The 21727-nt window shown below is 48.4% G+C and overlaps 1 protein-coding gene and 1 pseudogene across 2 annotated transcripts in view; both read right to left on the reverse strand.

The window, feature by feature from the left end:
• The window catches only part of CERS5 (ceramide synthase 5), a 29978-nt gene extending 8600 nt beyond the window's left edge, over nucleotides 1–21378 (reverse strand). The window contains exons 1-4 of one of the 2 annotated variants that reach the window (XM_040978967.1): nucleotides 21116–21364; nucleotides 4204–4309; nucleotides 3537–3667; nucleotides 2908–2965 (exon numbers count right to left, since the gene is read on the reverse strand). In XM_040978967.1, coding sequence (XP_040834901.1) covers nucleotides 2908–2965; nucleotides 3537–3667; nucleotides 4204–4309; nucleotides 21116–21306 — 486 coding nt within the window. In that variant the 5' untranslated portion in view covers nucleotides 21307–21364. Of the gene's footprint in view, nucleotides 1–2907; nucleotides 2966–3536; nucleotides 3668–4203; nucleotides 4310–21115 lie in introns of both variants that reach the window. The other variant, XM_040978960.1, reaches the window with a different exon arrangement.
• Nucleotides 2063–2216, reverse strand: LOC121164165 (annotated as a pseudogene).
• Nucleotides 21379–21727: the final 349 nt, after the last annotated feature.

Genomic DNA, 21727 nt, shown 5'->3' on the forward strand with positions numbered 1-21727 from the left:
AGAGAACAGATAATGCTGGTTAGTCTCAGGATTCCCATCTGCCCTGCTTCAAGACCACTTGCATGTCCTGACTTCCTATGCACCGTGTGTGCCCTCTATGCCCTGTACACCCTGTGTGCCCCCTATGCCCTGTACACCCTGTGTGCCCTCTACGCCCTGTACACCCTGTACACCGTGTGCCCCCTATGCTCTGCACAACCTGTGTGCCCCCCTACACTCTGTACACCCTGTGTGCTCCCTATGCCCTGCACACCCTGTGTGCCCCCTATGCCCTGTACACCCTGTGTGCCCTCTATGCTCTGTACATCCTGTGTGCCTTGTATGCTTTCTCTCCATGCCAGCGGCAACAGAGACAGAAGAAAGAATTGCCTTGACAGATCTGAGAATCTCTAAAGGATCAAAAAAATGGTTAGATTTTTCTTCTACAAGTGTGAGTGTGTGTTTAAAGATTAAATTATTTTGATTTGAAAGACAGTTACAGAGAGAGGACAGACAAATGGCCACATGGCCTGAGCTGGGTTGGTCTGAAGCCAGAAGCCTTGAGTTTCTTCCAGGCCCCTCAGAGAGATGCAGGGCCTCCCAGGCCATAAGTGGGGAGTTACACTGGATCTGAACTGGCACCCATATGGGATGCCAATACCACAGGTGAGGGTTAGCTTACTCTGCCACAGTGCTGGCCCCAAGGAAATGTTATTATAAATAGAAGACTATTACTACCTATTACTACCTGGGATATAAAAATCTGGGAAGCAGGAAGACAGTGAGACCATTCAATAATACAGGGCTGGCATTGCTGTACAGCACGGTAAGCCACTGTTTGTAATATCTGCATCCCATACTGGAGTGCTGGTTTGCAAACTGGCTACTCTGCTTCTCATCCACTTCCTTGTAATGTGCCTGGGAAAGCAACAGATACTGGCCACTCGATACGTGTAGAAAGAGTTCCAGGCTTCTGGCTTGGGTCTGGGCCAGACCTGGCTGAACCAGGGAATGAAAAAAATCCCTTTCTGGTCTCTTCCTCTTGTGTGTTACGCCGCCTTTGAAACAAACAAATCAATCGTAAAGGAGCACAGCAGGGGCAGGTGTTGGGGCACAGCAAGTTGGGCTGCTGCTTGCGATCCAGCCCCAGATATCACGCCTGAGAGCATGGGCCAAGCACCTGGGCCCTGCCACTTCTTAGAAAAAAAAAATTATTGATTTTTTATTGCAAAGTCTGATATACAGAGAGGAGGAGAGACAGAGAGGAACATTGTCCATCCAATGATTCACTCCCTAAGTGAGCGCAACGGCTGGAGCTGAGCCAATCTGAAGCCAGAAGCCTGGAGCTTTTCCGGGTCTCCCACACAGGTGCAGGGTCCCAAGCCTTTAGGCTGTCCTCGACTGCTTTCCCAGGCCACAAGCAGGGAGCTGGATGGGAAGTGGAGCTGCCAGGATTAGAACCCACGTCCATCACTTCTTGGGCTTTTGGCTAAGATCCAGTGTAGAAGTGGTGTCCATATGGGATCTTGGCACACATTAGCTGAGGACTTTCACCTGTAAGCTATTGTGCTGGGTCCTATTATGATCTTCTTCTTCTTTAAAAACAAACAAACAAACAAACAAAAAAAACCTTTGTTTATTTGGTTGAAAGGCAGACTGAGAAAGAAAGATCTTTCATTTATTAGTTTACTCTCCAGATGACTGCAACAATAGGCTATTACCAATTTTAATCAAACTTTTCAGAAACCTGATTTCTGGCTTTATTTTACCAACTGTTTCATGTGTAGCTCATGAATTTCTACATTTTCTTTCTGTAACTTTCTTTGGGTTTACTTTATTCTTTGTCTAGGTTAGGAAGTAGAAACCTAGATTACTGACTCAAGCCCTTCTTTTATGATATAAAATTTTCAGTTTGCTGTAGCAGTATCACACTGGTTTAGTATATTTTCAGCATATAATTAAAGATATTTTCTAATTTCCCTTACAATTAAGAGAGTTAACTTGTAAATATGTTCTCTATTACCTTATGATTATTTATTTCTATAATGATCTCATTATGTTCAGAGAATATACATCTATATTTAGTAAGCAACGCAGCCCCCACTACCACACATTATGCAGTCGTGTTTCCCGCATTTGGGGAGGTCGCAGGGTCAGCACGCGCGGAGTGCAGTGGATAAGCCTCGCCCCGGGAGAACCCCCTTCGTGGTCATGGCATCTCCCAGCCAGGTAAGTATGAGAGAATATATTTTGTAAGGCATCACTAGTCTGCAGCTTATGGTCCAGAACATGGTCTATTTTGGATGTCTGTGTGTGCTTCAAAATTAGACGTATTCATAGCTCTTGGTATAGTGTTCCAAGGACTGACCAGAATGTTAGTAAGGTCAGACTGGTCGCTCATGGTCATGTCACTCTGCACCGTTCACATCCTTGGCGATGATTTTCTTTTGGATTTAGCAACGTACGGAGGGAGTCGTTTTAAAACCCCAGTTCTGCCTGGTGTCTGACTCCCTTTATTTTCAAAGTATAATCACATCATCTAGAGAGAAATCATGTGGCACACGGGAAAACACGCAATCAGGAATCACAACGGCCTGCAATTCTTGGACTCTGAACAAGTGGAAAGTGAGAATAACATCGTTTCATCCATTTGGCAGGTGAAATTGATCCCAGTTCAGGATTTGTGGTAAGTACTTGCGAATCATTAAGTACTGTTCCAATTTAGTTGCTTCTATTACTATGAGCATGACAGGCGGGGTCAAGAGGTTACTGAAGTCAGGTCCTGGACAGAAGACAATCTGGCAACGTGCCGGCACCACAGAGGAAGAGCACTTAGGGAAAAACAAAGAGTAAAGAACTTTGCTCCCCTATCTGGAGATCCATGCTTGGTTAGCACCCAATCGGAAGACAAGAGAAGTTCAGACTCACCGACCAGAGAAATCTAATCCCGTAGCAGAATATACATAAATAAAAAGTGAATCGCCACCTGGGTGGGCAAAAAGCACAGGTTAGACGAGTGTCCATTCAGAAGAGAGTCCTGGAGGGAGTGAGGAGACAGCTACTCATGAGGCAGCTGAGTTTCCCTGAATAGTGGCAGACATTGTCACCTCCAGCCTGTGTCAAGCAGACTTCCGCAAGGACATGCTGGCGTCAATTCTTTTCTTCCCTATCAGACACCTGACGACAGGGGGAGCATGGCAATGACTGATACTATATTTCACTTCCAAGAAACCCAGTGAAATGAAGTATAGCATTTGCTGGGAAGAGATGTTTCTCACGAAAATGTCATCTAGAGTAAGCTGCTATTGTCCCCATCAAGATGTGCAAAGTTACAGAAGTCACTCTGAAGCCATTTGGGTAATGGGAGAAAAAAATGGAGCCACATCTGGCTGTGCGGGACTGAAGATAAGCTTTCTGATTTTCTCCTCCTTGCCCTGTAACAGCTGAGTCAGGCCTTCCCATCCTCAGCCGAGCACCCCGTGGGAATGACTGCCAGGAAGAGAACCCCAGCCGTGTCCCACCATCTCCCCGCCCCCCATCTCCCTCTGCACACCTACATGCTTTCACAGAACTTAGTGAGCGTTGGGGGCTTGTCCTGGTTCCTCCGGTGGCGAAACCAGCACTGGATTTTTCGGACATCCCAGTCCAGTTGCTTGGATAGGCCCTCCAGCCTTTGCTCGTCAGGATACTGTGGACATAGGACCAGAGGTGGACCACTCAATTCTCCTCCAGCTCCTCCTCCTTTCATCCCTCTGACTCGCTAGTTGGCAGCAGCGTGAGAACGACACTGGCTCAACTGATGGTTATCATTCCAGGTTTCATCCCACAGTCATTGCTAGCAAGAAGCCCTATCTTGTAGGTCATGGGCCTTTACTACTCACAGACACATCCTCCTCGTGGGTCTTCACCCTCAAGTCCAAGCGGATAAAAAAAAAAGGCAATAAAACCCAAACTCTAAATATCACCCATACCACGCCCATTCTGATATGCAACTAAGTAACAGCAGAAGCTGGAGCAAAGAAAAACAAACATGATGTGATTTGGGCAAAGAGGTGGAGATGACTGCTGGGCCTGAAACTCAAGGCATGAACTTGACTATGTAGGGCGGGCCTTTCAGGCTGCGGAGACGACCCCCACGTTAAAGACCACCCCATTCTGTCTGTCCTCTCCCTGCCCGGCGGGGCAACCCCCCTCAGCAATTCGCCTGTTTCTCTGCCCACTTACCTTGGTAATGGATACAAACACCTTCTCAAGGATGGCATTGGATGGGACCAGAGCAGGCCCTCTGTCCTCGATGCCAACATGGAGTGCACAGGGTTTGGCAATGAACCTGCAACAGAGAAAACCAAAGGGCAGTTCGACACGTGCTGCAGCAGAAGGCCAGTCCTGAGGAGGACAGCAACAGGGCGAACGCTGCAAATCTCTGATTTCATCCGGGATGCCGCGATCAACACACTGGGGAACTGACCGGTTCATGAGCTCCTGGCAGGTGGCCATTTCACCCCCCCCCCCCGCCCGAGCAGGCAGTGGTGACCGCGCCTCGCTCTGGACTTGCTGGGCTCTGGCTCCTGGCTGCCCCCAGCTCCTGGGGGGCAGCAGCGAGTTCCCACACCCTGGCATGCTTTCCCAGCTCCCCGCTTAAGCCCGCTGAAGAGATAGAAAGGGTGGACTAGCAGGTGAGAGATCTCTTTTTCTGCTTCTCAAAAAAAATCACACACACACACACACAAAAAGTTGAAACAGAGCTTTTTTGCTGACTTATCACTTGTTGAGCTTTGAAGTAAAAAAAAAAAAAAAAGAGATCAAATTACCGTCCTGCCATTTCCTGATTATATCATTTTGTCAAGTCAAGCTGTCCCAGTTTCTTCATCTATAACTTGAAGATAATATCAATATCCTTGCTACTCATCATATGGTCCACACCAACAGCATTACTGCACTTTCTGGAAGCTCTATTTAAAGACTGAGTTATCGCAAGGCAGAGCTACCGAGAGATATCTTCCATCTGCTGGTTCAATGCCTAAAGAGCTGGAACAGCTGGGGCTGGAGCAGGCTAAAGCCAGGAGGCAGGAGTTTTTCTTTCTGTTTTGTAAGATTTATTTATTTTTATTGCAAAGTCAGATATACAGAGAGGAGAGACAGAGAGGAAGATCTTCCGTCTGCTGTTTCACTCTCCAAGTGAGCGCAATGGCTGGAGCTGAACTGAGCTGAGCCGAAGCCAGGAGCCAGGAGCTCTTCTGGGTTTCCCATGCGGGTGCAGGGTCCCAAATCTTTGGGCCGTCCTCCACTGCTTTCCCAGGCCACAAGCAGGGAGCTGGAAGGGAAGCAGGGCCGCTGGGATTAGAACCAGTGCCCATATGGGATCCCGGTGTGTGCAAAGTGAGGAATTTAGCCACTAGGGTATTGCACCGGGCCCCAAGACAGGAGTTTCTTTTCAGCCTCTCATAGGAGTAGCAAGGGTGCACTGGGGCCATGTCTGCTGCTTTCCCACCATCTGCAGGGAGCTGGACTGGAGAGAATTATGAATTGAACTTAATTGTGACCGGTAACATAGACTTGTCAAAAAACAAACAAAAAAGCCTTCAGCAATGATGTTGGGGGCTGGCGTGTCGGTTAAGTGCAATTCTATGTCCCCAAGCACCAGCACCCCACGTGGGAACCAGTTCATGGCCTGGCTGCACCACTTCTGATCCAGCTGCCTGCCTGAGGCCTGGAAAAGCTCCTGGCTCCTGGCTGGGGACTGGTTCAGTTCTGGCTGTTGCAGCCATCTGGGGAGAGAACCAGCGATGGCAGGTCTTTCTCTTGGTAACTGCCTTTCTACTAAAAAGAAATAAATCTTAAACAAACAAACAAACAGAAAAACACAGAACGCCGGGGCTGGTGTCTAATGCTAGCATCCCACATGGGGACCAATTTGTGTCCTGGCTGCTTCACTTCCAATCCAGCTCCCTATTAATGGTCTGGGAAAAGCAGATCAAATATTTAACCCCAATATCTGGGCCCCTGTGACGCATCTGGGAGATGTGGGAGAAGCCCCTGGCTCCCGGCTTTGGCATGACCCAGTCCTGACTCATGCAGCCAGCAGGGGAGTGAACCAGTGGATGGAATAGCTCACGCTCCCTCTCTTTTCTGTAATGCTTTCAAAATAAATAAGTCTCCAAACGAAGCCCACAGCAGAAGCTCGGGACACTGCCCCACTGCCCAGCCTGCTGCTGCAGGGGCAGGATCTGCTCTCAGGATCTGTTCTCTGCTTCCTGCCGGCAGCACATGGAATGGCTCAATATTCACTTTCACCTCAGAGGAAAAGAAAACAAAACAAACTGAAATTCGAGCCATATTCCAGACCCGCAATTTTAAAACAATTAAAAAAAAAAAAAGATTTTTATTGGGCCCAATGCAGTAGCCTAGCACCTAAAGTCTTTGCACGTGCTGGCAATACATATGTAATATATATAATAATTATATAATATTTATATACTATATACATATGACCTAAAAATAGAGTGGTACCTAAAAGGTGGAAGTTTTTCCTTATATCAAAGGACTAAAGAGATCTTAATAGAAGGAGAAAGTAGCCTTGAGATCGACTTCTTCCTAACTCACAGAACCTTTCTGCCTAATTGAAGAAAACAGTAGAGGAATATTTAGAACTTCAGTTCTGAGGAGATAAACCAAAAAGTCAGGAAGAGCAGGAGGAAGTGACCTATTTACACTCAGTTCTATTCCTAGATCTATCACTAATCAGTAAGTCATAAAACTTGGTTAAGTCACTTAATCTCTTGGATCTTAGTTTCATCATCTAGAAGGAGTTATACAAAATTATTTAAAAAAAAAAACTTTATTTTGATTGGAAAAAGCAGATGCAGAGAGGAGAGACAGAGAGAAAGATCTTCCACCTGCTGGTTCATTCCCCAAATGTCTGAAATGGTTAGAGCTGAGCTGATCTGAAACCGGGAGCCTGGAGCTTCTTCTGAGTCTCCCACAGGGATGCAGGGTCGCAGGCACTTGGGCCATCCTCTGCTGCCTTCCCAGGGTATAATTAGAGAGCTGGATAGGAAGTGGAGCAGCTGGGACTTAGATGACGCCAGCACCCATAGGTGCAGGATTAGCCTGTTGAGCCACTGCATCCGTCCCCAAGATTTTTAAAACAGTAAAATTCTGTTATCAACTATAAGTTACAACTTTTGGATCTTTAAAAATGAGAAACTGACCGGGTAGCTAGCACAGCCCATCCCTTGGCAAGGAGGGAAAGCTGCATTTCAGGTAAGCTTCCCGGACAGAGCATGTCAGTCCTCCGGGGCATGAAGCAGGAGGAGGGACAATCACGTGAGGTCTGAGTTACTATTGCCCTGCGGTTCGTGCTCCAGGCCTCCCCTTCAGGGTCAGGGGCTGCGGGCTTGAGCCATCCTCCACATGGGATGCCTGTGCTGCTGGTGGAGGGCTAGTCTGACAAGCTACCAGGACGGCCTGGCTCAGCCCTGGCTGTTGCAGGCATATGGGAAATGAATCTATGGATGGAAGATTTCTCTCTTGTGCTGCTTTTTTAAAAAAATATATTATTTTTTTTTGACAATCTTCTACATAGTTGATTAGGGCACAAAGGGTCAAGGGCTACAGGAAAGTGGGCAAGACCCTTGTTTACACATTTTTTTTTCTGTGTCTGGGGCAAGGGCAGGGGGGAGATAAAGGGAGAAGCCACACCTAGCCATCCTCCCCGTCTCGTGTGGGGCATGCTCCGAGGGCACTGCTGAAGTGGTCTTTTGATAGTTCAACAGTTCTGTATTGCTGCCAATGCTGTCTTTCAAGCAAACAGATACAACTTTAAGAAACTCTGAGGGCCTGGTTCTTTAACAAAAATATCAACCAGTTTTAGGCCTCTTAGTAGCTTAGACACTCCCAGGATGGAACTCTGCCTGTGAGGTACAGGGTGACCTATCTTGACCTATTTCTTGGTCTGCACTTGAAGTTAGACTTGTTATCTCTAAAGAAAGAACTGAGAATAAGAAACTTATCTTTCTCTGTGAAAATTTTTTTAACTCTTATCAGTGAAGATACTGAGCTGTAAGGAAACATTTATTGCGAGTACAAAGTCTGTCACATCAGTAACTCAATTCTCTTTTACACGGGAGGTAAAAACAAACTCCCACTCAAAGGTCAATGCTATTAGACATCTCAGTTGACACGGCTGGTATGTGATTGTGTGTGACACTGATACCTTCATCCTCGGTCTACGTTGAACCTGCCTGTGACACGGATGACAGGCGGCTTTTGTATTCACTAAGGCTCTGTGCGTGGCAGCTGCTAACTGACCACCGACCCGACTACTGGTGCCCAGTCCTGCTCTTCCTGGCTCAGGTTGGATCCAGGGTTACTCAGCATTCAGGAGACTGCTACTGACCACTGTCCCCTCAGAGATCAAAGCACTTCTTCATCTCTCCCTCTCTCCCCATCCTCCTAACCGCATCAAGATCCAAAACCAGAGAACAGCCTTTGTGGTTCTCCTTCCCTCCCTGTGAGCCAGGCCTCTCCCTAACCCCAGGCGCTCAGAGGGCTCCTCTGGCTGGCAGACGTCAACAGCTGCACATCTGTACACCTGCGACTTGGTGTAATGACATGTCACACTTCACTGTCACTGAAAAGCAGTTCTCATTTTCACAGCAATGGGTATTTCTGCTTGGGTAATCCCTGGGACGACTGGTAGAAATCCTCTTTCATGCCACAGGGACAGGTCTGTACCCCACCGGGTGATGCCAAAATAAAAACTGTCATCATCTGGACATTCCTACAGTTGTCATTAGTTCACATCCTGCCCATTTAAAGAGTTCAGTGAAAAACATAAAGCTACTGCATCCAGTCAGCAGTACCTGTTGGAACCCTGAGAATATATATATATATATACATATATATATATAAATTAAGGGCCCAGTGTAATGGTCTAGCGGCTAAAGTCCATACGGGTGTCAGTTCTAATTCCAGCGGCCCTGCTTCTACCCAGTTCCCTGCCTGTGGTCTGCGAAAGCAGTCGAGGACGACCCAGAGCCTTGGGACCCTGCAACTGTATGGGAGATCTGGAAGAGCTCCTGGCTCCTGGCTTCGGATTGGCACAGCTCCAGCCATTGCAGTCACTTGGGGAGTGAATCAATGGACGGAAATCTTCCTGTCTCTCCTCCTTTCTCTATATATCTGACTTTGCAATAAAAATAAATAAATCTTAAAAAGATAATTTTTATTGGAAAGGCAGATTTATAGAGAAGGAGAGACAAAGATCTTCCATCTACTGATTTACTCCCCAAGAGCCCGCAACAGTTGTAGCTGAGCCTATCCGAAACCAGAAGCCAGGACTTCTTCCAGATCTCCCACATGGATTCAGGGTCCCAAGACTGTAGACCAGTTTCTACTGCTTTCTTACGACATAGCAGGGAACTGGACGAGAAGAGGAGCAGCCAGAATGCCCAAAGCCTTGGGATCCTGCGCCTGTATGGGAGACCTGGAAGAGGCTCCTGGCTCCTGATTTTGGATTGGCGCAGCACCAGCCATTGAGGTTACTTGGGGAATGCTCATTAGAACTGGGACGGTGGGGCCCGGTGCGGTGGCGCAAGTGGTTAAGGTCCTCGCCTTGCACGCCCGGGATCCCATATGGGCGCCGGTTCTAATCCCGGCAGCCCCGCTTCCCTTCCAGCTCCCTGCCTGTGGCCTGGGAAAGCAGTCTAGGATGGCCCAAAGCTTTGGGACCCTGCACCCGCGTGGGAGACCCGGAAGAGGCTCCTGGCTTTGGATCGGCATAGCATCGACCGTTGCGCTCACTTGGGGAGTGAATCATCGGACGGAAGATCTTCCTCTCTGTCTCTCCTCTCTGTATATCCACCTTTCCAATGAAAAAATAATAAAAATAAATCTTAAAAGAAAAAAAAGAACTGGGACGGTGCCAAGTCAAAACTGGAAACTAGGAATTTAGGATGAGTCTGTCCTGTGGGCAGCAGGACCCCAACATGGCCCGTCCTTGCCGCCTCCCAGGATCTGCACTGGTCAGAAGCTGCAGCAGAGTCAAGCGGGAACTGAATTTGGGGACTGACGGGGGAGGCCGGCCTCTTACTGCTGAGCTGTGCACCCACCCCAAGAAACCACAGCTTTGGAAAGCATCATTCAAAGGACTAGCATTTGGTAAAACCTATGAAACAGGCATCTGGGTTGGCCAAACTCCAAAGCAGCTGGCATTTACCCTCTGGCAGCCTGGACCATATCAGCTGAAAGGTGCGCCAGAGACCTCTGCAGTTCTGGAGTCTTAAGGGGTGCAAGGTCAAAACCATTTCAATAGTCTTCATAATTCTGCAACTTCTTAAGAATAATGTTTTTTGTCTTTCTTGTGAAATTTCCATAGATTATACCACATGTCAAAATAGATCAAATGTAGAAGCCGACATGAAAATTCAGCTTCCAGACGGCAAAGAGATTTAAGAATTATAAAATGTAATTTAACGGCAAAAAAAAAACCCACCATAATTCCAAGAACAAAAGTTTAAGAATGATTAAATTATACCAACACTTTTTGTATATTGGTGATTCCCTACATTATTTTGCACATTCTGTATAAATACATACACAAGTTAGTGCATTTTTTTTTTCTTTTAGATTCTTAAAAGATTTACTTTTATTGAAAGAGAAGAGAGACAGAAAAATCTTCTATCTGTTGGTTCACTGTCCAGGTGGCTACAACAGCCATAGCTGAGCTGATCTGAAGCCAGGAGCTCTTCAGGCTCTTATGTAGCTGCAGGACCCTCAGACTGGGCCATCCCAGACTGCTTTCCCAGGCCACAGGCAGGGAGCTGGATGGGAAGTGGAGCTGCCGGGACACGAACCAGTGCCCATATGGGATCCTGGACTTGAAGGGGGAAGATTAGCCAATTGAGCCATTGAACTGGGCCTGTCAGTGCATTTATTTATATTTTAAAAGTAGCTCAAATTTACAGAGAGAAGGAGAGAGAGAAAGGTCTTCCATCCATTGGTTCATCACCAAGTAGCTGCAACGGCCAAAGCTTGGCAGATCCGAAGCTAGGAGCCAGAAGCTTGTTCTGGATCTTCCATATGGATATGGGGTCCCAAAGCTTTGGCCAATGCTCCACTGTTTTCCCAGGCCACAGGCAGGGAGCTGGATGAGAAATGTAACAGCAGGGACTAGAACCTGTGCCCATTTGGATGCTGCTGCTTGGAGGCAGAGGATTAGGCTGCTGAGGCACTGCTCTGGGTCCCTTCTACATTTTTAGGAACATGCACTCCCCGGTTGATTATAATAGCAGGGGCTGGCCAGGTGGAAGGCAGGAGCCTGAAGCTGTATCCTGGTCTCCCATGTGGGTGGCAGGAGGAGTCTAAGCACCTGGGCCTCTTGTTGCTCTTCTAGGAACATTAGCAATGAACTGGTCTGGAAGTGGAACTGGCGCTGACATGAGATGCCTGTGCAGTAGACAGTGGCTTAACCCATGAGCTGTGCCGCGGGCATCCCACCAGGGCACCACTTCCTGTCTCAGCTGCTCTACTTCTGATCCAGCCAATGGCCTGGGGAAAGCAGCAGAGGATGGCTGAGTGTTCAGGCCATCCTGTGTGGGAGATCTGGACGAGGCCCCTGGTTCCTGGCTTTGGCCTGGCCCAGTGCCAGTTGCTGCAGCCCTCTAGGGCGCGGTCAGCGGGTGCAAAAGCTCCTCTTCTCTCTCCAACTCTTTCAAATCAATCTTTAAAAAACAAAAGCACAAAGACCTTTGTATTTGAAACAAAGCAGAAACAGAGGGGCCAGCACAACGGCACAGTAGACTAAGCCTCTGCATGTGGTGCCCACATCCCATCTGGGTGCTGGTTTGAGTTCTGGTTGCCTCACTGCCAATCCAGATTTCTGGAAAGGCAGCAAAAGAGGACTGAAGTCTGGTGGTCAAGCAAGCTGATCCTCTGCTGGCAATCCCAGAATGCCATATGGGCACCCGTTCTGGTCCTGGCTGCTCTATTTCCAATCTGACTCCCTGTTTATGACCTGGGAAAGCAGTGGAGCATGGCCCATGTTCTTGGGCTTCAGCAACCACACAGCAGAAAGAAGCTTCTGGCTCCTGGCTTCGGATGGGCTCAGCTCCAAACATTGTAGTCATTTGGGCAATGAACCATGGGTGGAAGGCCTCTCTCTCTCCTTCTCTCTGTAAATTTGCCTTTCAAATTAAAAAAGAAAGAAAGAAAAAAAAAAGAAATCCTAAGACAAAAGCAAAGCCCCCTATGTTTCCTTCCTTCCTGGCTTGGCAGTTTAGCTTCTGGCATGAGCCTAGCCCAGCCCTGCCACTGCAGCCAGGCGGGACCTGAACCAGCAGATGGAAGAGATCTGTCTCCCTCCCTTTCAAAGAATGTAATGAAAACAGATTCCAAGTGTATACAATGTTACAATGCATCAGCTAGACACAGCTACTTTGCAATTTTGTTGAATAGTAGCAAGTGGTCCTCGGAGCGTGATGGGAGAATCTTTTTTTCTCTCTCTCCTTCTCTAATTCTGCCTTCCCAATAAAAATAAATCATTCTAAAGAAAAGAAGATTGTTTTGTATGTCAAATTTTCTTCATGATCTTCAGCCAAAAAACCTAACACAACAGACTTAAGGCAGAAACAGATATGAGAACCTAAGTGCCTTCTATTAGGCCAGGAAACAATAAAAGCATGAAAAATGTCATATTATATATATGGAGAGAGAGAGAGAAAAAGATATCGAGAGAGATCTTCCAGGTATTGGTTCAGTCCCGACTGGATACAACAATCAGGCCATCAGGAAGCCAACACTCCGGAGTTTCTTCTAAGTCTCTCACGTGGGTTCAGGGTCCCCAATGTTTGGGTTTTGTTGCCCTCCTAGGTGCATTAGCAGGAAGCTGGATCAGAAGTGGAGCAGCTGCATCTTGAACTGGCAATTATATGGGATGCTGGCATTCCAGGCGGCAGCTTAATCCACTATGCTACAACACTGGTGCCCCATTATCTTTTTGTTTTTTAAAATTTACTTATTTTTAGAAGTCTTTCTTTTAAAGATTTATTTATTTTTATTGAAAAATAAGATTTGCAGAGTGAAGAACAGAGAGAAAGATTTTCCATCTGCTGGTTCACTCCCCAAGTAGCTGCAACGGTTGGTGTTGAGCCAATCTGAAGCCAGGAGCTTCTTCCGGTCTCCCACATGGGTTAAGGGTCCAAGACCTTGGGCCACTCTCTACTGCTTTCCCAGGCCACATGCAGGGAGCTGGATGGGAAGTGGAGCAGCCAGGATACGAACCAGCACCCACATGGGATCCCAGGCATGCAAGGCAAGGAGTTTTAGCCACTAGGCTATTGTGCCAGGCCCTTCCCCCATTATTTTTAAGTGACTTAATACATACTTTTAAACTTTCTCAGTCAATATTCATAAGAGTCCTGAGATCACATATTCCGAGAAGCCCCTGCAGCAGAGCATACAAATGCAGGAGCCAATGTCTGAAGCAGGTATTCATCACCTATCCCGCACACACGGAACCACTGATACACACCGCCTTACATATGGTCTGGAGGAGACAAGAATACAAAAACAGCCCAATCTGATAGTCATCTTCACACAGCACAGCACTGCATTCAAGGTCTATACAACTGATTTGTGCAAGGTCTCTGAAATTGCTTTTTTGTTTTATAAATTTATTTATTTTAATTGGAAACTAAGATACAGAGAGAAGATCTTCTGCCGATGACTCACTCCCCAAGTGGCTGCAATGGCTGGTTGTGCAGCTGAGCTGATCTGAAGCCAGGAGCTTCTTCCAGGTCTCCCATGTGGGTGCAGGGTCCCAAGGCTTTGGGCTGTCCTCCACTGCTTTCCCAGGCCACAAGCAGGGAGCTGGATGGGAAGTGGAGCTGCCGGGATTAGAACCAGTGCCAATATGGGATTCCAGCACATTCAAGCCAAGAACTTTAGCTACTAGATTATCAATGCTGGGTCCTACTTTTTTTTTTTTTTTTGAAATCTCAGCTGTGACCTGACAATGCTTCCAGCATCATTCATTTCACCCTCCTCCTTGCTTTCCACTATAAACCTGAGTAGGCTAAGTAAAAAGTACATGAAAACTGTCCAGGAAAGATGATCAAGCTGGAAACAAGAATTGAGATTATTTATCTAGATAGAAGCAAAAGAATTTAGCGTTATGAGATGTTTTTCTTGGGTAATAAATGCCAATATTATTTTTGGTGTATCTGATCATTCGAATGTGCTAGAACAGTTGTACTGAGAATACTAATAAGAGTCTAAACCAAAGTGGAAGAGTAAACCCACTCATTCCTTTAAGTGCACTTACCTCTTTTAAAATGTTATCAATTGGGTAGCCTAGTGCCCAAAGTCCTCACCTTGCATGCTCTTGGATCCCATATGGCCATCGGTTCTAATCCTGGCCATTCCACTTCCCATCCAGCTCCCTGCTTGTAGCCTGGGAAAGCAGCAGAGGATAGCCCAAAGCCTTGGGATCCTGTGCCTGCATGGGAGAACCAGAAGGGGCTCTGGGTCCCTGGCTTTGGATTGGTGCAGCTCTGGCCGATGCAGCCACTTGGGGAGTGAATCAATGGACAGAAGATCCTCCTCTCTCTCTCTCTCCTCTTCTCCGTATGTGACATCTGACTTTCCAATAAAAATAAACCTTAAAAATAATTATTAACTTTATTTATTTGAAAGGCAGATACAACTAAAAAACTGCAGACACTCCCAGATTTTCCAACTGTCGATTCACTGCCCAAATGGTGGTACCAGTTGGGCTTTGCTGGGCAGGAGCTGGATGGTCCTGGGACCCAGTTCAGCTGTCTCACAGGGAGGCAGGGCCCCGACTACTTCCTCCACCACCTGTACTCACTGGAAGCTGGAGGCAGGACAGCTGGCACTCCAACAGGATGTAGATGCCCTAAGTGACGTCTTCACTATCATGCCAAACGCCCACCTTCATTTATCTTTGTAAATGAACGAACGATTGCACAACTTTGTTTTTGCATTTCTTTAAGTAGAAACACCCACACACGCAGTCAATAAGTGAGCTGGAGGAAAAAGGGCAGTGGGACGCTCTTTCCCATGAGATTTTTACTACCCTCCACAGTCCAAGAAATACTTGGTTGTCAGTGCCACAGTGAGGGGACTGGAGGTGGGGGTGTGGGGGTGCCAAGGCCAAGCTGCAGTGGAGACCCCAGGATTCCCTTGCAGGGTGCAGGCCAAGCCCTGTGGACGTGCCTGCTGATCCAGCCTCCCTCAGTGCAAGGGGGGGGGGAGGGGGCGGGCAGCAGACGAGGGCACACATGGGCTCCTGCCCCTCACGTGGGAGGTCCAAGGTGGCTCCCGACTCATGACATCAGCATGTTGGGCAGCTGGGGAGTGAACCAGCAGGTGGAAGCACTCTCTCTCTGTGCCTTTTAAACAAACAAATCTCTTTTAAAGTGTAAAAACTATCTTGATAGTATATTTTGCTAAGTCTGATATATTCAATCTACTATAGATACGATACTATACAATCAAGTCAATGCATAATCACTGTAAAAACTGAGACCGTGCGGTGTGCTTTCTTCTGTGCTAAGTCTTTGAAATCCAATGTTTTACACTAGTACCACATCCTAATTCTGACTTGTCACACCCAAAATCCTCAACCACCCGTAGCTATGGCCATTGTACACAGCACAATTCTAGATTAATTTAGAGGGAATTATTCTTCATAGCTAAGAAAAGTGTTAGGATTTTAAAAAATCTTTTACTGATTTACTTTATTGGAAAGTCAGATGTATATAGAGAATGAGAGACAGAAAGATGTTCCATCTATTGTTCTACTCCTCAAGTGGTCACAATGGCCAGAGCTGAGTTGATCCAAAGCCAGGAGCCAGGAGCTCCCTCCAGGTCTCCCACGCGGGTGCAGGGTCCCAAGGCTTTGGGCCTTCCTCGACTGCTTTCCCAGGCCACAGTAGGGAACTGGAAGGAAAGTGGAGCAGCCAGGATATGAACTGGCGCCCATATGGGATCCAGGCGCGTTCAGAGCGAGGACTTTAGCCACTAGGCTACTGCGTGGACCAGGGTCCAACTGTTTTTAAGATTTTTTTTTTAAAGTTGTATTTACCTTTAACCCCCTTTGCAGTTAACTCCTCCATTATCTTCCCTAAAGATAAAATAAAAGTGAACATAATACAAACAGACCAAAACTCAGCTTCTATTTGCTTAAAATACCTCACAGAGGAAGACAAAATAGGTGGATCTCCATGTTCCTTTTCCGTAAGTCAGGTACAGATTTACTCGCTCCCTCCCTTGACTGTCTACTAATCGGGAGAGCGGAGTCTTCTAAGTCAGGAGCTGCATCTGACAGGCTTCTCTGCAGCAACAAATACACTGTCTCCAGGGATCAGGCAGGAACCTAATCCTAACGACAATATTCCAGAGTTGTCCCAGGAGATCAACACCCACTGTGCAGGAAGGGCTGGCAAAGCTTTCCCAGAGAGGAGGGACGACACAGCAAGCTTCCAGCCAGCTGGAACTCTGGAAGGGCCACGTGGCCATCTTGTCGAATGTTGCTTTGCTGGACCTGCAAGCCTGATATAATTCTGCAGTGACAACGCAATAATGCCAACAGAACACCTTCAGGGATGCAGTGGAATGGGGTGTCTCCCTTACAACCCAGTCAGCAGCCATGGCCACTTTTCCTTAAAGCCTTTCTCCTCTGCGTGGAGGACTTACAAATACTGGACCGCAACGCTGTGATACGACAAATCTGGGAGGAGGGTAGCGGGCCTGTCAGGAAGAGAGAAAAAGCTCTTCCCCACTTAGAAAGCAGAAGTGGGGAGGACAAGAAAAAAAAAAAAGGCAATTTGCAGCTGAGGTTGTGAGGCTTATAAGTTCAAGATGAAAAGAGTCATTAATGAACACACACCAGGCCTGCTGTCAGGCACGCAGTGAGCACGTTCAGTTCCGAGTGAAACGGAGTGGAGATGGTCCTTCCACACACCCCAGCAAGGTCGCCTAGGTAGTAAGAGCCCAACACACTGCTCATCCCTCTATCAGTCCCCAAATGATTTTATTCTGGCAGTAAAACGCTCCCATTGCAATAGCTTATTCCAAATCAATGAGCCCACCCAGGTCTGATGGCATCCTTATTAGCAAACTCCTTGTTGATTCCAGAAAACAAATTCAAGGAACTAGATATTACGCTTTAAACATATCACCTTTAAAATTCAGTTGAGCAGGTCTGGTAGAGTTGGCCCGGACTGTTCTCTCCCTCACATTTCCATCAGCAACATAATATTAAAGGAAACAAATTGAAGGGTTTCTTATCTCTCCTGTGACGGCGTGCATGGGGGTGGCAGTGTGAGAATGTATCTGAAGAGAAAGATGTGCAAGTGTTCAACTTGCAAATGTAGCGCTTGCAAGTGAAATTTAACAACAGAGACAAAGATTTATAATTTCACCTCTTAATTAAGCCGAATGCCTGTTTCAGGTCAACGATCTAGATTCCAGGCGACTCCTCGGGTCTCAGATGACTGAACCCGTCTCATTCACTAAGTGCCTGCTGGCCATATGCTGCAGCTGAGGAGGCCTTGCGCCAGGTGCTGCACGCTGAGGGCAGCCTGGCAACAGCAGCCCACAAAGGAGGGCCTGTGTTGTGTGTTTGGAATGACTGACCTCTGTAGCTCCCGAATAAAACCAGAGCTAGATACAAACATTCTATGTGTAGTCAGATATAGCTGAAGTTCTCCAAAATATGTAGAAATTCAAATGGTTGTTAATGAGAAGGAGACAAAGCAAGAAATAATTGCAAACTCTATAGGGAGTATTTACTCTCTGGGAGATAACTGAAAACACAATAGAAACCATCAATAAAGAAGAAGCGAGGGCCTGCTGTGGTAGCCTAGAGGCTGAAGTCCTTGCCTTGCATGCACTGGAATCCCATATGGGCGCTGGTTCTAATCCCAGCTGCTCCACTTCCCATCCAGCTCCCTGACTGTGGCCTGGGACAGCAGTCGAGGACGGCCAAGGCCTTGGGACCCTGCACCAGTGTGGGAGACCCAGAAGCAGCGTTTGGTTCCAGGTTTCAGACAGGCTTGGCCCGGGCTCAAGGCCACTTGGGCAGTGAAGCAGTGATGGAAGATCTTTCTTTCTGTACCTCCTGCTCCTTGCAAATCTGCATTTCCAAGAAAAATAAGTAAATCTTTAAAAAAGAAATAGTGGAAAACCTCATTCAATGTACAAGCGTCAGTGTGGTGGTCAGCACTGACACCCCATATGGGGGCCAGTTTTTGTCCTGGCTGCTCTCTGTTAATGTCCCTGGGAAAGCAGTGGAGGGTGATCCAGGTACTGGGTCCCCTGCAACTCCTGTGGGAAATGTGGAAGAAGCTCCTGGCTCCTAGCTTCAGACTGGCAGAGCTCCAGATATTGTGGCAATCTGGGGAGTGAACCAGCAGACAGGTCTGTCTCTCCATCTCTCTGTAACTCAGTCTTCAAGCAGATTAATCAATCTTTTTTTTTGAAAAAAAAAAAAAAAGATTTATTTACTTTTTGGAAAGTCAGATATACAAAGAGGAGAAGAGACAAAGGGGAAGATCTTCCATCCGATGATTCACTCCCCAAGTGAGCACAACGGCCGATGTTATGCCGATCCGAAGCCAGGATCCAGGAACTTCCTCCTGGTCTCCCACGCGGGTGCAGGGTCCCAAGGCTTTGGGCTGTCCTCGACTGCTTTCCCAGGTCACAAACAGGCAGCTGGATGGGAAGTGGAGCTGCCGGGATTAGAACCGGCGCCAATATGGGATCCCGGCGCGTTCATGGCGAGGACTTTTAGCCACTAGGCCACGCTGCCGGGCCCAGATTAATCAATCTTTAAAATATATATAATAATTTGAACCCCTCCCCAAATTCAAGTCAAATGCATCTTATTAAATAATGAAGAATAGGATCAACATGATTTGTTTTCCAAATCCTGGAATATGAGAGACAGGAGGTTAAATATTAACAGTTGAAAGGTGAATTAGGGTTCAGGAAAAGATGGCCATGATTATACAGTGGAAAGAGCATTGAGCTGGGGAAAATTACCTGGCCTCCACCTCTGGCTCCTTCCCAGGGGTGAGCATCCACCTGCGGAGAGTACTCGGCTCTGGCCCTGGCCGCTCCGCTTCTCATCCAGTCCCTGCTTCCGGCCTGGGAGAGCTGAGGACTGCCCCAGTCCATGGCCCCTGCACCCAGGATGGGAGGCTCCGAGGCAGCTCCCGGCTTTGGACTAGCTTAGCTCTAGATGTTACAGCCATTTGGGGGAGTGAATCAGAAGAGGAAAGTATCTTTCTCTCTCTCTGTTTCTCTGTGTGAAAATGGGGTTTAAGAAACGAGAGGCTGCAGGAAAACCTAACTGTCCCTGCATGTTCCTTCTGTTAGGTCCTTTATTGTTCTCTAAGGGTGGCTTGTATTCCCTTTATAGAGAAGACTGGACGGAAAGGAACTGGCAACCCGGCAGTCAATTCTAATTACTTATTGAAGTAGCAGAGTAAACAAAAATATCAACACTCTAGGGTTAAAATCTTTCTACAAGCACACATGTAACAAACAAGATGTCCTTGTTACTGGCCACGGACTACCATTCTAGAATGCTCTCAGCGCCGTAGTGCTATCTGTCCTGCGCTCCCCTGACACTGAGTACCATAGAAACATCCAGATAGAATTCCCACAGGTAAAAGATCCTCTCCAGCACTCTGACAGCAAGTAGATACATCTCTTCAGTCACCTGATGGAACCCTCTGGAATCCAATGATAAGAATTTGTATTAAATTAGTATCGAAAGAGCAACCAGCTATTTCCTCTTAGCATCGACACATGTATTTGTATGAAAAGTACAGGCTGTTCTTACAATGAACTTTCTTTTTTTGGTCTCCAATCTTGTATTTTCTGTTTAAGTCGTTTAATTTGCCTTTCTCTTTTTTCAACCTTCATACACAGATGCCAAGTCATAGACTACTTGGGTAAAATGTATTTCTAATCTGAAAGAAAAGTGGTTTGTGCCTTCACCCAGGAATGCTTAACACTACGGTTATACTTAGAAAACAAAAGCACCCCACTCACATAATACTAAGTTCCTGGGGACACAGAAACAGATCTTTGGGTTACATGTGCTTTAACTAAACAAACAAACAACAACAACAACAAAAAGACTTTTGCACTTAAACTCCTATCTGCTACAACAGCCTGATGACAACACAGATACTATGAGTAAATGGATGAATGACTAGATACATTACGAAAGCAATCTACAACAGGTATTACCTTTTCCGGGAGTAACGTTATTTTGCCTGCAATGTGCTCCCTCCTGCATTACAGACACAAGCGCTCCGGATAATGGCAAACCGAGCACAAGCCGTCAACGGTGCCACCCCCATCCCCCGAGCCCCGTGCTGAAGGAGTCTGAGTCGACGGGGTCGAAAGCCTGCACGGTCTACTTTGTATAAAATCATCGCATCAAGCCCTCAGCGAATGGTCCGCTCACACGAAGAAGGGTGAAGTCATTTTCCCCCAAAGCACATGGCTGGGCAAAGTGGGCAGCGAGTCTGCTCAACTCCCTTCCAAGAGGGCTTCCGCTCAACTCTGACAATGACCCCTGCCGCTGGCCAGCCCTTCCAGGCGACTTCTCCGGCCACTGGGGGCTCCAGGGCCGTTCAGTAGCCAATCTTGAGTTTCCCCTGCTTTGGAGGCCTTAGGCTCCACCACACCCTACATTGCAACCAGATTTCTACTGCCCTACAGATAAACGCCCTCGAGCCGAGACACACGGCAAGGCGCAGGGGCCTAACCGGTGGTCTTCTCCCAACCCAGAAGACTGGAGCTCCCCGGCACACCGACCCCATTGCTTCTGCCGGGAGACCCCCTTGGGGTGCCAGGGCTGCACTTCCCGTTTCCTCGTTTGGAGGGGGGGGGGTCTCTGCGGAGCGCGCGCCCTCCACCTGCTGTAGAGACCCCCGAGAGGCGAGCTCCGGGATGCAGGGCTCCCCAGGACCGCGGCTCTGACTCCCACTCCGGCTTCCGGGCTCCCCCTCCGCTCCTGCTTCCGGCCCTCGGGCTCTCCCGCCGCCCCGGCTCGCCGCGTCCGCGGGCCGCCGCTAGCTCGCGGGCTTCTCACCGTTCGAACAGCAGCCTCACGGAGAAGACGCCCGCCGCCAGCGGGAACACCGAGAGGATGTGCCGGGCACGCGGGTAGCCGTCGCCCGGCCCCTCCAGGTCGGCCCAGCTCACGTTCTGGGGCAGCCAAAAGCGCTCGTTCCACAGCCAGCCCCACAGCAGGCCCAGGGCTCCCGCCGCCGCAGTCGCCATCTTACGCCCGCCCCGCGGCCACCGCCGCCACAGCCCTCAGCCGCCGCCACAGCCAACGGAACCCGCGGGGAGGCAGCCCCGGGGCGGGGTCGGGCCTACGGCCACCCCCTTCCGGCCCCTTCGGTCCCGGCCATCCTTCAGCCCTCCCGCTCCGAGAGGCCGGGCCGCCGCACCGCCCATCCCGCCTCCCCGCCCACCTCCCTCACCGGCCATTTCCCGCTCGCCTCCCCCAGGCGGCTGGGCCTGCGGGCCCGGCCACGCCCCCTCCTGGGCCCGGCCACGCCCCCTCCTGGGCACCGGGCTCGGAGACACGGAGGCCCTGCAGTCCCGCCCACCGAGCCGCGCCCCGCCCCATGGCCCCACCCATCACGCGCTCTAATGGGCCCGAGACTCGGCACGCAGACCGTGGGGCCCCGCCCAC

The sequence above is a fragment of the Ochotona curzoniae genome, unplaced genomic scaffold (genome assembly GCF_017591425.1).
Source record: "Ochotona curzoniae isolate NIBS_2020 unplaced genomic scaffold, NIBS_Ocur_1.0 contig_1014, whole genome shotgun sequence".
Taxonomy (NCBI): domain Eukaryota; kingdom Metazoa; phylum Chordata; class Mammalia; order Lagomorpha; family Ochotonidae; genus Ochotona; species Ochotona curzoniae.